Source organism: Crinia signifera, chromosome 2 (assembly GCF_055691185.1).
Source record: "Crinia signifera chromosome 2, ASM5569118v1, whole genome shotgun sequence".
NCBI classification, from domain to species: Eukaryota; Metazoa; Chordata; class Amphibia; order Anura; family Myobatrachidae; genus Crinia; species Crinia signifera.
Window position 1 is genome coordinate 334,697,201 of NC_139218.1, and position 17,069 is coordinate 334,714,269.

Here is a 17,069-nt window from a genome sequence, read left to right on the forward strand (position 1 = left end):
CAGCGTTGTGTGCTCAGCGATGTGTCAGGGCCAGTGTGCTCAGCGATGTGTCAGGGCCAGTGTGCTCAGCGATGTGTCAGGGCCAGAGTTCTCTGCTAAGAACACTGGCCCTACCCTGCGATATTAATAGGTTTTACAAGCATGCTGGATAATAATCACAGATAGCGGTAGCTGCCGCGCATCGCTACCGCCATGGCCCTACACGCTGAGCAATGTAGGGGCGTTTTCTATGCGATCTAGTTCAAACTTTTTTTGTTCTTAAAATAACTTACATTTGTGACTAAAGTTGTTGCCTAATATGTAAACCATTTAAATAATTAATTATGAAATAATATTAATTCAAAACGGTTATATGTCAATCTTTACAGAAACAGTAATTTGTGTGCATATAGACACAATGGGGCAGATGTATTAAGCTTGGTAAAGGGATAAAGTGGTGATAAAGTGGAAGGTGAGAAGACACTCCTAGCTGTCTTTTTACAAACACAACTGATTGGCTGGTGCGTTATCACTGTCCTCTATCACTATTATTATTATTATTATTTTATTTATAAGGCGCCACAAGTGTTTCGCAGCGCCGTACAAAGGAACAATACAGGGAGACAAAGCTTGGCATAACATTGAATAAATAACAAGAATACAGTACAAATAAAGAGCGCCACAGTTCAATACACATTACAGCTTAAATGTAAGTAGTGAGGACCCAATCAACATACAACTAGAGGTTAGATGCCAATGATGGAGATGAGTATGCGGACAAAGATGGTCACTGAGTGTTGGAGTATAGGAGAGCTGTGAGTGACATGTGAAGAGAAGAGGGCTTTGACAACAGGAGGGAAGAGGGCCCTACTCGGAGGAGCTTACAATCTAATAAGAAGGGGAGACAGACAGATTACAAGAGGTGCAAGCAAGTAGGTGGTGGCTAGATAGCAGGATGTAAACAGGCAAGGGGTCGGAGAACCATCTGGTTTATGCAGTGGAAGGGTATGCTTTGATGAATAGATGAGTTTTCAGTGCCCGTTTGAAGCTTTGCAAGGTCGGGGAGAGTCTAATGGAGCGAGGGAGTGCGTTCCACTGAAGGGGTGCAGCACGGGTAAAGTCCTGTACTCTAGCATGGGAAGCAGTGATCAGGGTGGAGGAGAGACGACAGTCATCAGCTGACCGTAGAGGGCGGGAGGGTGTATGAATGGAGATCAGGTTAGAGATATATGGAGCAATGAAATTAGAGATGGCCCTGAATGTGAGTGTGAGGTGTTTGAAGAGGATTCTGTAGGGGAATGGAAGCCAGTGCAGATTTTGTTGAAGGGGAGTGGCAGAATTAGAGCGGCGGGAGAGGAAGATAAGCCTGGCTGCAGCATTGAGGACAGATTGGAGAGGAGCCAGTTGGGATTGAGCGAGGCCGGTGAGGAGAACATTGCAGTAGTCGAGCCGTGAGATGACCAATGAGTGGATGATCAGCTTAGTTGCACTCTGTGAGAGAAAGGGCCTGATGCGAGCAATGTTGCGTACCTGGAACCGGCAAGAATGGGCCAGGGCTTGGATGTGGGGTGCAAAGGAGAGGGAGGAGTCAAGAGTGACACCCAGGCAGTGGAGTTGGGGAACGGGGGAGATGATGGTGTTGTTAACAGTGATAGAGATATTAGTAGGGGGCATAGCTCTGGGTGGGGGAAAGATAATGAGTTTGGTTTTGTCCATATTCAGCTTCAGAAATCGCTCAGACATCCAGGTGGAGATGGCAGAGAGGCAGTTGGAAACCTGAGAGAAAACAGTGGGGGACAGATCAGGAGAGGAGAGGTAGATTTGGGTGTCATCCGCATAGAGGTGATATTGGAGACCAAAGGAGTTAATGAGTGCACCCAGAGAGAAGGTGTACAGAGAGAACAGAAGGGGGCCAAGGACGGAACCCTGAGGGACCCCGACAGGAAGGATAGAAGGTGGTGAGGTAGAGCCAGAGGCAGAGACTGAGAAGGAATGGTTGGAGAGGTAAGAGGAAAACCAGTTGAAGACTGTGCCAGAGAGGCCAATGTTTTGGAGTGTGTGGAGGAGGAGAGGGTGATCCACAGTGTCAAAGGCAGCAGATAGGTCCAAAAGGATAAGCAGGGAGAAGTGACCGTTGGATTTGGCTGACAGCAGGTCATTGGTGACTTTCACTAGGGCAGTCTCAGTGGAATGAAGTTGGCGAAAGCCAGATTGAAGGGGATCATGGATGGAGTGGTCAGACAAGTAGCTGGTGAGACGCCTGTAAACCAGCCGTTCTAGTATTTTAGAGACAAATGGGAGAAGAGAGATAGGGCGGTAGCTTGTGGGAGATAAAGGGTCCAGGTTTGGTTTTTTAAGAATAGGCGAGACCAGAGCGTGTTTGAAGGGTGAGGGAAAGATGCCAGTAGAAAGAGATAGGTTAAAGAGGTGAGCAAGGTGGGAGCAGCCAGTGGGGGAGAGGGAACTGAGGAGACGGAAGGGGAGAGGGTCCAAGGGACAGGTAGAGGGGGGAGAGGATGAGATGAGGGAGCGGACTTCCTCAGCTGTAGTAGGGCAGAAGGATGACAGAGTGAGGTAGTTGGGAGGGGAGGCATATCACTGCTTTATGCCTTTACTAGGATTAATACATATTCCCTATTATACCATTATGGCCAAATTAATTAGGATGGCTAGAGGATGAGGAGTTTAATCAATTAAGATACAATAATATAGACTGTAAGTCTGCTTATACAGTTCATTTTATTAAAAAATAAACAGGAAATTGCAACTGTCCCAAATTTTTGGGGACGTTCCTTTGCCCCAACAACATTGGAAAAGCACAGAAAGATAGATTAGTTTATAAGTTAGAAACATCCCTTCTATAGGCATTGTGCGTGCCATCTTACCGTACGTTAGTGTATAGACAGGTTTCCCTGTCACATCAAGTGCAGTGAGACATGAACATTTAACTTGTGTGGTTCCCCAGCGCTGCAATGCTGCTTCAATGGACGGGGGCCAATTACACACCACGCCTAAAGGCTCCCCCTTCACAGGGGTCATTTGGCGACCTTCCGGTTTCGGTTGGTTGGGATCTGGCCTAGGAACTGTGCAAAAAAGACATTTTAAATATACAAATGCAGTTTATGCAATAATTTAAACACAGATTTTTGTGTATCCTATGCATTTACTGGCAAAAAACACAATCAGCTTCTAACTCTCATCTTACAGGCTGTAATTGAAAAATGAAAGGAGATGATTGGTTAGTGATCAATTAACTGTTTCCATGCTTTGAAAAATACACCCCATAAACAAAGAATTTCCATGAAAGGAGACCACTTAAAAAAAATAAAAAAAACCATGAAGGACAATTTTAATTCAATAGAAGCATTCTCTATGCGTGAATAAAAAATAAAATCTGTCCATGTCTGTAGTCACCTTCAACAATCTCTTCAAAATCATCCACAAAGAACTCTTTTAAAGGTGGCCTTTTTGGTCGCTTCAATGTATTAAGTAACTGCTGGATCTTTGTAGACACGCGACTATTGACAGCAACACCTGCAACAAAAATACATACCACTAAGACCACAATCAATGACATGCAGACTGGAATGAACTGTATGCTAAACACCTAAATAAGGAGAAAACTTTGAAAAATTAGGGTACTTTGCCTATTGAAAACAAAGAAGTAACCTGCCTCACCCAGCAATATCACTGTTGTTGTATACTGTGAGCTGCAATAATATATTCTATAGTGTGCTCTATAATGATTTCTCCAACATGTGAACTCGGAACGCCACCACGTACACTCAAAACTTGTTAGGGCAACCAATTGAAGGCAGTATGCTGGGAATAATATTGGCATCCCGGCGGTCAGAAGAGTGACAGCAGCAATCTTATAGTCAGGATCTAGACACCTTTTAGGTCCCTTCACAGGGCGGCATTTAATGTCGGCTGCTATTTCCGACAGGGGAAATAGTGGCGGCTGCCTAATCAATGCCGCCGTTTCTGACAGTATTGAAGGCGGATTTCTACAAAACAGATCCAACTTAAAAACCAGTCAGAAACGGCTGCGGATTGTCAAATTCCCAGCCATTTCTCAACAATCCACAGCCGTTTTCACAACACTGAACGCCCACTTTTTGACACTCGACAGTCAAGTTTTGCAGGCAAGCTGATCGAAAATGTCCCTGGATTACGACTGTCAAGATGTTCTGACAGTCGCGATCCCACATTAAATATCTCCATTAGTATCTAATCCTCCCTCCCCACAGGCTATCCCTAACCCTCCCACAGGCTATCCCTAACCCTCCCATACATACTAACGGTCAGGATGCCAACACTTGGGATTTTAGTGCCGGCATTGTGAGCGATCTAAGGATTGAGGTGCTGGTAATCAGACATTAGGATTCCAACTGCTGGTATGCTAACCAGATAATAAACATATGACTAACTCCTTGCAGGACTTCCACTAGTAGTCAGCCAAGGTGTGACCAATACGCTGATCAACTGTAGAACTACTTTTGCCTTAATTACACTCATGGGTTAGTTCTGGCAGGTCCGGGAGTAAATTAATTATCCTCTAAGGCCTGACAAGTGGTTAGTTTTTTTCCTAGCTAGAGTCATGAATTTGCCTGGTAACTATATAAAAATAAGATCTTCCTGAAAAAGCTGAAGGAATGACAAGGCACAGATAATGCTGCAAATTATGCAAAATTTCCCTTTTTAGAAAACCATAAATCCTAAAGAATACAGAAAACACGCTGCAGCTGTCATCAGCACCTTGCTCTAAACCAACATGAATGCAGACATTTCCTGCTCACATGTCTGATTAATTCAGATGTATGCAAAACTTTTTCACTGTAAGGTTAAAGGAACAAGCAGAAGGACAGATGAAGAATGGATTGAAGGTGAAACAAACCGCTAAGTATTATTTTTTGTACCCAGATGTGGGGCGGCCTCCGGCCACCCCTCAGGGACAGGGCCACAACAAAAGTTAGTCATACGTATGTATGAAAGATACATCTTTAATGTTCTAGTTGACATAATGTTTTTCCTGGCTACTTATTTGGCTAGTATGAACTTTGGCTAGTATCATCTTCTGTTAGTAATGAAACAATAGAATGTTTAATATGCTTTGCGAGGTAAATGTAATTGTGCTGGTCAGCTGGGGTATTTTTTCTTCTGACAAAACAAGAGGGGACCCCACACAAGTTTTAACACTAGGGTGATCAACTCATCCCTTTAATCCGGGACACATATTAATTACACAGGATCTGTGGCAGTTTAAAACCAGGTGAAATGGAGTCTTGAGGTGTGGCAGTTTAAAACCAGGTGAAAGCCAGCCACAGAACCTGTGTAATTAATATGTGTCCCAGATTAAAGGGATGAGTTGGTCACCCTAGCTAACACCCAACTTAGTCTAATGCCCCCGTACATGCGGTTCAGTGTATTTTTCTATTCGATATTGCTAATATAACAGGGTTGCCGACTTTCACAGTCTCCTCTCCGGGAGAAGCCCGGAGAGGACTCTGTCAGCATCACTTCTGGGGGCGGGGCCTAATGGAGACATCATCAGTGCCTGCCCCCAGTAATGCAAATCTCCGGTAAGGGGCTGGGCTAAATATGCATGATTCGCCTATTTAGCCACGCCCCTTTCGTCGAAAAGCCACGAATCGCGGCAATTTAAAGCTTCTACAACCAGGTACGTTAGGGGCGGAAGGGGGTCTGCCGGAATCCAGGAGGGTGGCCCACCTTTCCGGGGGGCTGGGAGGGGGACCTGATTCCGGGAGGGTTGGCAACCCTGTAATATAGGCAAAATCAAATCGAAATCGAATGGTCATCGAACAGTTTTTAGCCGCATTCGATGCCGAATCAATCCCAATGTGCAGCCCCACGGGATCGAAATCGGATAGAAAAATAGACTGTGGGGGCATGACTATGTTGTACAGATCTGTACTATATAGTCCAAATCGAATGTGTTTTGTGTGCCGTTCGATTCAATCCTGATTCATTCCATTGCACCATGTGAACACCCTTAAGAAGCCTACATTAAATTTCCCAGATCGAACAGAACAACAACGGTCATATTTCCGAGGAGGAAAACTGTACTAAAATGACCTGTTGGGGGCCAGGGAAAAGTGCATTAGTAAACTTACTGTAGCAATTAAAGTAAAAGAACATACTATTTGTAAATTTGTCTAACAATGTAAAAAAATATACATTATAAATCTCTTCTTAAAAAATCTTCAACTTTTGTGATGAGCCACTAGGTGTAATTCTTGTGTATAACTGATAGGGTCAGAAAATAACTTCCTCCTCAGTATTTGAAAACATTTCATCACTTGGGCAGACTGACCAATCACAGAGAAGCCCTCTCTGACTACACTGCATATTATCAACCTGACATTCTCTTGTATTTATACAAATTATTTAATGAAAAGATCATTTGAGAAAATAAAAGTTTCATTAAACATCAGGTCTGTTGAGAGACTGGCGTCCTAAAGGCAGGCGTATAGCGTGACGCACACAATAAGCCTCTTACCATCTGCAGTGTCCATTAGGCTGGACCTTCGGGCAGCTTTGTGCATCCCTTTTACCAGGCCGGTGGGTGGTAGGTCAATATTTGCTGGGCGTACAGAGGAGGAGGACGAGGATGAGGAGGTTGTGTTTGCGGTGCTTGTGACATCAGGAGGCACAGAGAAACTCTCTGTAAACAAAGAATAAAACCATACATCAATACAAAACCCGCAGGAGGCGAGAGTGAAAACATTAACACTAGATTCCTCTGGGCACAGTTAGCCACAGGGTAAATCAGCAAATAGATTACAGCAACTGCAAACTGTCATTTTTAAGTCAGATATGTTGTTTCTATTCCCATAAATGAATATAAAGTGTTCACAGCTGGAATCAATCAGTAAATACGTACTACTCAGGTTTACTAGATTGTAGGAAACCTATAGAATAATATGTCTAGGTTGACACCAAAATTCCACATTGACAAAAGGTTGACAAGTAAAAAGCTTAACATGGCAATGGTTGACACATGAAAAGGTCGGAATGAATTTTTCATGATTTTTTATGCTTTTTCATCCATGTGGACTCCAGTTGCAAACAGTAATGTAGCCAGATGTATGGCGAGGGAAGCCATCGGTGCAAGGGGACGCGGCAAACTGACTGGGGTCCACAAGCTCAGGTGTCGACGTTGACACAAAAAAGTGAAAATCTCATATTTAATGCGGCCGGCGAGGGGGTTAAAAAGCAGAGATCGCAGAAAACAAGCGATCCTCGCTGTTTAACTCCCTCACCAGCCGCTCACCCTATTCTACGTTCCAGGGGAATCCTCGTTGTCCTGATTCCCCCAAACAGCGAGGCTCGCGGCTAATGCAGGGAGCCCGCTGCATTTAGCCGTGAGTCTCGCGGTTTCAGCAGCCGCATACGCCAATTCGCCCTCGTTTCAAAAACAGAGCAAGGGGGAATCGGCGTATGCAGGGGGTCAGTTGAATACTGACAGGGCGAGCTGTGAGAGCGAGCAGGCAGCACTGTTCGCTGTCACAGCTCGCCCCCCAGCATTGAATGGACCCCATTGACTGAGATTAGGAAAGTCATCAGCCTGATGGTCAGCAACATGGAGTCATGACCCCATGCTGAGAAGATCAGGACCCACAATTTGGGAACCCCTACTCTGGAATATTCTATAGAATGGCAAGATCTGATTGGTTGCTATAAGCAACACTTAAGGCCCATACACACTAGTCGATTTTCAGCACAAAATTGCGCAAAACAGCCCATGCACTGTAGTCTGCAGGTAGCACTTTATACAACACAGCCCATGCACTGTAGTCTGCAGGTAGCACTTTATACCACACAGTACATGCCCTCTAGTCTGCAGGTAGCACTTTAAACAACACAGCCCATGCACTGTAGTCTGCAGGTAGCACTTTATACCACACAGTACATGCCCTCTAGTCTGCAGGTAGCACTTTAAACAACACAGTCCATGCCCTGTAGTCTGCAGGTAGCACTTTATACAACACAGTCCATGCTCTGTAGTCTGCAGGTAGCACTTTATACAACACAGTCCATGCACTGTAGTCTGCAGGTAGCACTTTATACAACACAGTCCATGCACTGTAGTCTGCAGGTAGCACTTTATACAACACAGTCCATGCACTGTAGTCTGCAGGTAGCACTTTATACAACACAGTCCATGCACTGTAGTCTGCAGGTAGCACTTTATACAACACAGTCCATGCACTGTAGTCTGCAGGTAGCACTTTATACACCACAGAATCTGTCCCTGATTCGAACAAATAATGTCATATGAATAATCATTCGCTTCCATTTTTCCGGTTGATAAGTGGACTGAAAAAACTAATATTGATAATCACATTGAAAAACATTTTTCGGTTCACATTACAAACCACCTCTTTGCATAGCTACATAACTGGTGTAAAATATTTCACAGTACAGTATTAGTACACAGTACAAATAGTTCACAGTACAGTATTAGATACTTTAAAATGTATACTTAACTAGGTGATTCATCGCACCCTACGGGTGATCTTCGCTCCGCCCCGGTAACCTGTGAATGCCTTTATTGCGCGAAATATGGTTTGTGCAGGAGGGGCGGGTGGGGAAATAGTGCGGGTGTGGTGTTTTCTGTGGTGGATGTGGGGGTGCAGGTGGTGGGGTCGGTGGGTGAGGGCTGGGTGCGAGGGTTCCGTGGGTGGTGGAGGTTGATTGGGTGTGGGAGTTGCACGTGGTGTGGTGTGGGAGTTGCAGGCGGGTGGTGTGGGTTGGTGGGGTGCACTGGTTAAGTTAGGTGCGGTTGCGGGGTGCTGTGCGATCAGGTCTGAATGGGGCTAATTGTCTGCTGTCCTATAGTGTACAATTCTGTAATGCACACTGCCAAGTAAATGTATGATATGTTCCATAGGCTGCAATGTTTATCATAACAGCAAGTTGTATTGGTTGTACTGTGCAGCTTAAAAATATAGGGGGGAATTTACTAAGATGGGAGTTCTGTTTCCCATGGGCTGTTGCTATGGGCAACCAATCAGATACTATCTATTATCTTCTAGAAAGTTCTAAATAAATAAGAAGTTGATTCTGATTGGTTGCCGATAGCAACATTCGATGTGAAATAGAACTCCCATCTTAGTGAATTTCCCCTATAATTACCAATGCTTAAAACACATCATATTAGAAAAGACATGACTCCCTACAACCACGGAAAGGTCATATAACATATAAGCAAAGATAAGACTACAGGAGGAAAAGATTGTTATAATGGGGTTATACAGTAACAAAGCAATGACCAGGAAGATCATGATAGCATTGAAGCCGGCATAGGAAAGACGACAAAAAGCCTATGGGAGCCCCTCCAGAAAACGTACCTTGCAGGAAGAAAGAGAAAAACAAGGAAATAAATGCTTGAAGGGGAAGAAGTGACTCAGAAGAGTGAATATTGGACCTGTCACCTGCAGGGGCGACCAGCCAGGTAATGTTTCCTGGCTGGTCGTTATTTCTGCGCAGAACAGTGTATGTGTTTCACTGCGCTGCCGCTGTGCCGGCTCCCTTCTGAGCTGAGGGAACTTGGAAGCGGTGAACAGCAGCCTTGGCTTGTGTGTCTCCCTTCAGGGCCGGTGAGAGAGTGGGGGAGCGGGTAGGGAGACACACACATACTAGGCAGGGTCAGCTGTATAGCAGCGGTGGCGGGGTGGGCGGGTCCAGACAGGGATGGGATGGGAGGGACTTGGTCAGCGTAGGGTGCTTGGAGCCTTGGACTGATGGGGCAGCACCGGCGGCTGTCTGTGTAAAAGCCACATTATGTTCCCAGCTGCAGGATGGGGATGGGGGAGGAGGAGGGGGAGCCAGGGAGTGGCAGCGGGACTCTGATTTTAACCAGCCACAGGGAGGGAGGGCATAGGCTGCGCACAATAGTTTCTACTTCTGCAGGAAGTGGCATGCAAATTGATCCCCGGCCACTGCAGGCTAGTTGGGAGGAATCTAGTGCATGGAGTCCTGTCAGCAGTCAGCACTATAGTACCTCTCAATCATTTGGTGACTGTGTGTGGGCGGAGTCAAAGAGGCTCTTATAGGCTATTAGCCTATGGCTCCGCCCAGCGTTATGCACACACACTCACAGAGTAACAGATCAGGGCTATTATATAAGAGATAAATGTACTTTTTAAGTATTTGATCTGTTAAATAGTCATTTCTTCATGTTTCCATGTTGTATATTTACCTATGTGAGTATTAGCAAGTACATCAGCTAAGGACCCACTGATGCTCTTAACATCTCCATGTGACAACGTGGATGAGGCTGAAGATGATGTAGATGACCCCTGAACAGATTTATTGATCCAGGATTCCGTGTTCTGTAAACTCTGTGCAAGAACAGCAGAAAGAGCAGCCTGACGTCTCAAGGAACCTTCGTCTTCAGAGGCTGATGAAGTATCTGTAAGTTTAAAAATACACAAAAATGTATAGCTAATGGTTCTACAATGCATGTTTTTCTGGGGCATATCACTGAAAATAAAGTCAGAATATTCGGACCCTGCCCCACGCATGCATAGCCAAATATTAAGATCCAGGTTCCCATAACCATAGCATGGCAAGCCAAAGACTGCATTCATATACTAATGATAACCTACTGGAGGTAGAAGTTAATAGAGTAGAACAAATTAAACATACTTAGGATACCCGCTGCCTATACAGCATGGACCCCGCTGCCCGCATCCCCGTGCGCTGGCAAGTACCAAGGGGGGGGGGGAGGGGGGGGCGCAGGCCAGGTACCAGGGAATGTAAAAGGGTTAAAACTTGCTCTTGCTCTGACTTGGTTAAAGAAATGTTTAAAAAAGCAGCTCAAAGCAGGTTTTGCAGTGTGAAAGCAGTATAAAATGCAAGCTTGAAACCAGCCACAGAACCTGTATAATTCATTAGTGTTTCTGCTTAAAGCATGGGTCCTCAAACTGCGGCCTTCCAGATGTTGTGATACTCCAAATCCCAGCATGCCTTGACACTCCCTTATAGCAAAGCTGTGGCAAGGCATGCTGGGATTTGTAGTTTCACAACATCTGGAGGGCCGCAGTTTGAGGACCCATGGCTTAAAGGGATAGTATATTAATGCTACCTATAGGAAATGTCCAGGCAGATCCCTACTTATTGTATCACAAAAAAGTCAATAAAATACCAAACGCTAAGCCTAGAGGTTGGACTTGCTTATTCTACACTCACAAGCTAGGTTATACATCTAGTGGCCACATTTTTATCCATATTCCCCACATTTAGAGAATTAGTCTGCACAGCTACTAGCCATGGACTATCTTATAGGTCTGATGGGAACTAATTAACTTAATGAGGTTCACCATGGAAACCATTTTATGATGCTTTCACATGGAAATGTTTTACTTTAAAGAGTAGAATCTCCTCAGGAGTGGGAGCAGGGACTGCAGGTATTAAGTCACCAGAGAGAGTACATTCATTCAGGTAGCCCATATTTTATTCACACTCAAATATGCCTAAAAGGAATCCCAAACTGAGCAAGAGCAAAATATATGGAGACATGTGACGTCCTATACCAGAAATCACAGACTGCATTTTGCAGATGTGTCCTAATACGTCTTGCCTCAATACTCCATGCGGGAGATGTCTGGTGTGAGTGGACGGACAGGTCTCTACAACTTTGTTAGAGTTGGGCATCTTATTTCCCCCCTGAAATGTCTGATTCATCTCATGATGTGAAACACTGCTGATTAAAATGATATGCAGCTTGCATATATTCTGTGTCAGACTGAGGCTGTATCTGCATAAAAATTGTTATACGGTATTTTGCATGTAGATACTGGTCACACACAGAAGATAGGCAAGGCACATATTTTGATCTGCAAAAGCTGCTTGTGCATTCTAATTGCATCATTTTGCGAATACGACACATTTAATTCCTATGAAAAGACTTTCGGCTACCATGTTACGCCACAGCGTGATGTGACCAGAAGGTTGTTTAACATGCAGGAAGGCTAGCAATAAGTAAACACATATTTTAGTGCCTCGAAATTTTAATGTATAGCATATGTGATGAATACATTGAACATTCTAGAATAACGTATTTTTATCGTACATCTGAAACAAAAAAAAGTATTATAAGTGTGCACGGGGGAAGGGGGGGGGGGTGGGGGTGGTTCTGCAAACTCCTTCTTAGATGGACAAAACCATGTGCACCGCAGGTGTGGCTGATTTAACATCTGCAGAGAGAGTTAGATTTGGGGAAGTTATTTTGTTTCTGTGCAGTGAAAATACTGGCTACTTTATTCTTACACTGCAATTTAGACTCTCTCTGCACATGTTACATCAGCCCTCCCTGCAGTGCAAATGGGTTTGTCCATTAAAGAAGGAATTTGCTTTTGCAAACCAACCAGAATCACCCCCATGGTTTGGCTTTTCATCCAATAAACGTAATTAATACAGATGATTGGACGAGATAAAGCAGCTACCGAATCTACTGGATAGCAACCATTCCACTAAGCAGCATGTAAGGGTGGAACAGTCATAACTGGCAATGAGGCCTCAAATTGCATGAAAGTGTCACTACAGTAAAGGTGCTCATACACGGTGCGATGAACTCCTTGATTTTACTACTAGATTGCATTGTATCTAGTACAAAAAGTACAGGCTGCACATACTTTATGTGCTGTGCAATGTGGGTGCACATTGCACCCGTAAAATGCACAGTGTATGGGCACCTTAAAACACATTATTTGATTATGAATTCAAATCTTCAGCAGTCCAGAAGTTTATCTATATATCTAATATGTACAAATGCAGAAACATCAACACAGACGTACAAGACAAACTTATGACATGAGTGATTACATTCAAATATATCAAGAACTAAAGGCCCATACACACTGGGCACCCAGTGTGTATGGCACGGTGATTAGCGGTGAGCACTGCTGCGCGCTCCCGCAACATCGCCGGGAAAGACGTTCATCTGCTGGTTATACCAGCAGATAAGCGGCTTTCAGGACGGCTTTGCATAGCGCACCACTATGCAACGCCCCCCTCCCCCCCTCCGTCAGCGCCAGGCAGGGGGAAAGCCACTCAGTGTGTATGCAGCGGTCATCGCTGTCCATACATGCTGTCATTGCTGTCCATACATAGTCGCCCAGTGTGTATGGACCTTAAGACTTAATTTCAGTTCACAATATGAATAAATTCAGTATACAGAACAATTAGACTTATTATAAACCCATCAGCAATGACCCGAACCAGCTATCCTTGAAATAACAGAATTGCTTCATATATTAGGGCAGATATTGCTCAAACAACTCCAGAAAGTTTAAGTATCTGTTATGTAGACACTTCCCAATCAAACATTGACACGGGACCGGTAAGCACTGCTGCATTTGATGGTTTACTTTAGAAAAGTACCTGGCGGTGTACAGGCATCTGCCGGAGATTGCACAAAGGTTGACCGTCTTTTGGTTGGCATGGGCAAAGCCATCTTCTGCTCCTTATGTTTTGCCAATGCAGCCTGGACTGCTTCTGTGTGGATATCTGTAATTGAAAGTGGATATCATTTCTGTGAATGTATCATTATTGCTCAGAAAACAAAATAAAGTGAATCAACATGTTACATCCCAGATGAAACTGAGGTGATATGACATGGCCAGAAATAACTGCAGATCATGTGATAGTCTCCTCAAGCTGGGTACAGAGAAAACGATGTGTGTAGTGAGTGATGTCGGGTTACATTGGGACTCGGCTGGGGTGCCGGCATACATGCTTGCCAATGCCAGCAGCGACAAATGGTACCGTGAGGGGGAAGCAATATCCTCTATCATCTTGCATGTACAGACGACGGAGGACACCGCTATCGACCAGTGGGAGCATGCATCCTTAACAATATAGTGCATACACACTAGATGATATGCACAAAAATATATTTATTGTTATTGTGCATATTTATATTGTGCATAACTGAGAGAGAGATCAATAGTTGTTTTGAGAGAGTAGGTATTTTAAACACAAAAGAATCTTAAGCGTTGTTACCTGAGCGGTAGCGTTCATCTCGAGCACCTCCAGATCTGGCTCTATGGTATTTGGAGGATGGCTGTGGGGCAGCGGCAGGAGATCCAGTTGCGGTTTGGTTTCGATGGTCTTTCTGCAGTGCTGGGTCAACACCTGCAAAGAATGAATTATACTGAATGCATGGACTTATGAGCAGGGTTTAGTTTCACAATGTACCAGCAATCACAATAATCAAAACTAACCACTTATAGCCAACATACGGACATTTGTACGCTGTAATACCATTTCCATTTCAGAAATAGAATCATTTGAATACCTTAAAGTTATGGCATGAATTAACACACATTAGACACAGACCATTATCTTTGCATCCTTTTTCTCGTCCTACTTATCAAAACACTCTTTTAGTGTTCCTCTCTTTATCTTTCCTTCGTGGGTGATACCAAAACATACTTATCTTCTATAAATCCATCACCAGGTGTCGCCCTGCATTACTGAACAGCTTTCTGCCATTTCATCATGGGTGTCTTCTCAACACCCATGATAAAACTTTAATAACATTGCTACAGGCCAACAAAAGTTACTGACCCGACTGCCTTACTTCTGTTGGGAACACAGCCATACGTCAATACGCCCAACCTTGCACGTTTTCTCCATAGCTGTTATCCTTGGCTCAGAACTTTCATTTGCACCCTACATTCAGTCTGTCCAAAAATCTGGTTACATTTATTTAGTTACAGTTACAGCGCAGCATATTCCGTTGGGCGTTACAAGTGGAATAAACAGTGATAGGACAAACTGGGTAATCACAGACAGAGAGAGGTAGGAAGGATGGCTTGCAAGCTTACAATCTATATACATTTAAGAAACATCTACAGGGCATGCGTATCTCACTCAATTGTGCAGTTTTACTGGTGTCTGCTTAAAAGGACTACAATTTATTTTGAATTCAGGGCTATGCAGAATTCCTTCATAAAACATTTATTATATCATGCGGTAAATGACCCGTTTTCAGGAGATAGCACATGGAATCCAGAAAGTGTTATCACTAAAGCGGGTCCCTTGCAGATGCTTATCGCAGATTAAGCAGCGGTAGCATGATCCCTAATAAATGACACTTATCAGGACTAATTGGATAGCCCCAGGTCAATCCATTAACAAATTAGATATCGACCACAGAGCCCTTCCAGGGTGCCACAAGATTGGTGGCCCAGGACCAAATAAAATAATTTATGGTCACAGTGATAGGCAAAAACAGCGCTAGTGGCTGTCGATCATAAAATTGACATAAAAAACACAAGTGCAGCTCTGTCTGCCGCCCACATATCTGTACGCAATGCTGGGTACACACTTTACCATGTGTGTACCATGCGACATCACCTGTGGTGGAGCCAACATAGACAAGTGAATACACACTTGCCAATGTCAACAGCGCCGAGTGGCGGTAGCAGCCATGGCTAGCGATATCTTCCGTGCAGGAATGACAGAGGATGACTCTAATGGCGCGTAGGAGCGCACATCATCAGTGACATTGCGGGTACACACTCGACTGTGTCCCATAAGTCGGTCTGATCCATCGTATCGGACGACATACGCTACAGCAACTTAACGGGCCGCATGTATAATACTCCTGCTGTACGTTCTTTTGGCTACCTATGTGTTTAAAAGAAAGCACTGTAAAAGCACAGATCTAGGCCAACCACTTACATCATGCATGTTCAAACTGTGGCCCTCCAGCTGTTGTGAAACTACATGTCCCAGCATGCCTTGTCATAGTATTATCATTCCCTAATAAGAACACTGTAGCAAGGCATGATGGGACTTGTAGCTTCACAACAGCTGGAGGGCCATAGTTTGGACATGCCTGACTTACATTCAATGCACTCAAAACCATTACAGACTAAACTAATATTATTAAGAAAGCAATTTAGTCATTCGTTCCCAATGAATTGTGAGGCTGTATATGAACCCAGACCACATTCTGGCTGCCTGCTTGTGTATATAACGGGTCCAAAGTCCACTTAAACAGAGCGTCACTGATCACGCATTATGTATATATCCTACACATCTCACTAACCTTTTGTTGCCTTTTGTCTCACCTCCCAGTTCTCTATTCTATTCATGTTGCCGCAGCACAGTCTGCTAACAGATCTAGTTTGAGGAAGCTTTTAATTAAACTTCACACAGCACATGAACTTCCTTCCGCAACAAACACGCAATGTTGATAAACATACCAAATATGTCTAGTTCTGAAACTAAACTCTCGTAACATACAACCTGAGACTGCATCATCTCATTTACTATGAGTAGGGCGCAAGGTAAAACTGTTGACTTCTGTCTCAAAATAATGAATAAGCATGATAAATGGGATCCTTTCTTTTTTTTGGCTAGTACATGTTCTAATTCCTGCAAATCACACTACAAATGTATAAATCCGTAGTGTGAAAAAACAGCAGAGGTGGTTATGCATGGTGCCGGTGGTCAATAAATAATAGCACATCTTATCCTTTATAAAAACACTATACCAGATAAATATTGACTTTGTTATTAACAGAAATACCAACTAGGTCCAAACCACATATTTAATTTCTAATTTTATATGCGCACAGCCGGAATCTAGTCTAAACCAGCACAATTACTACTGAAAAACACAATTCTGCCTTTAAGTAGAACAAAATACAGCTACATGTCCTAGGTCTCTTCTAATTCTTATACACAGAATCAGTAATCAATTAATTTTGACACTTCATATAATATAGAGGAGAAGCAATCCCAATCTGCAACCAATAGAGGAGCAGGAGCCCATTATTTAAGTAAAATAAAAAAAAATCATTAAAAGACAGAGCAGTGTCTATAAATAGAAAGTCTTGGCCAGCCTACATTTATACCACAGTCCTACAGCCACAGGATCCTGAACACACAAAGTATGGGAATGACAGAGATGAAAAAAATAATTATATAATATAATTTACAATACTCCTAATGTAAAACCAGGAAATAACCACAATTCACTCAAAACATACCACAATATAGGCAATCCAGATCTCCAACGTAAACTTTTGGCATTTACATTGAAGATG

The 17,069-nt window shown here is 43.7% G+C and overlaps 1 protein-coding gene across 2 annotated transcripts in view; it reads right to left on the reverse strand.

Annotated features, from left to right (window-relative positions):
- Window positions 1-17,069, reverse strand: part of DIP2B (DIP2 acetate--CoA ligase B (putative)) — a 206,896-nt gene that overhangs the window by 64,455 nt on the left and 125,372 nt on the right. For both annotated transcript variants that reach the window (XM_083169485.1, XM_083169483.1), the window contains exons 3-8: window positions 14,011-14,142; window positions 13,390-13,515; window positions 10,205-10,417; window positions 6,500-6,664; window positions 3,394-3,513; window positions 2,865-3,062 (exon numbers count right to left, since the gene is read on the reverse strand). In XM_083169485.1, the coding sequence (XP_083025611.1) occupies window positions 2,865-3,062; window positions 3,394-3,513; window positions 6,500-6,664; window positions 10,205-10,417; window positions 13,390-13,515; window positions 14,011-14,142 (954 nt within the window). The remainder of the gene's footprint in view (window positions 1-2,864; window positions 3,063-3,393; window positions 3,514-6,499; window positions 6,665-10,204; window positions 10,418-13,389; window positions 13,516-14,010; window positions 14,143-17,069) is intronic.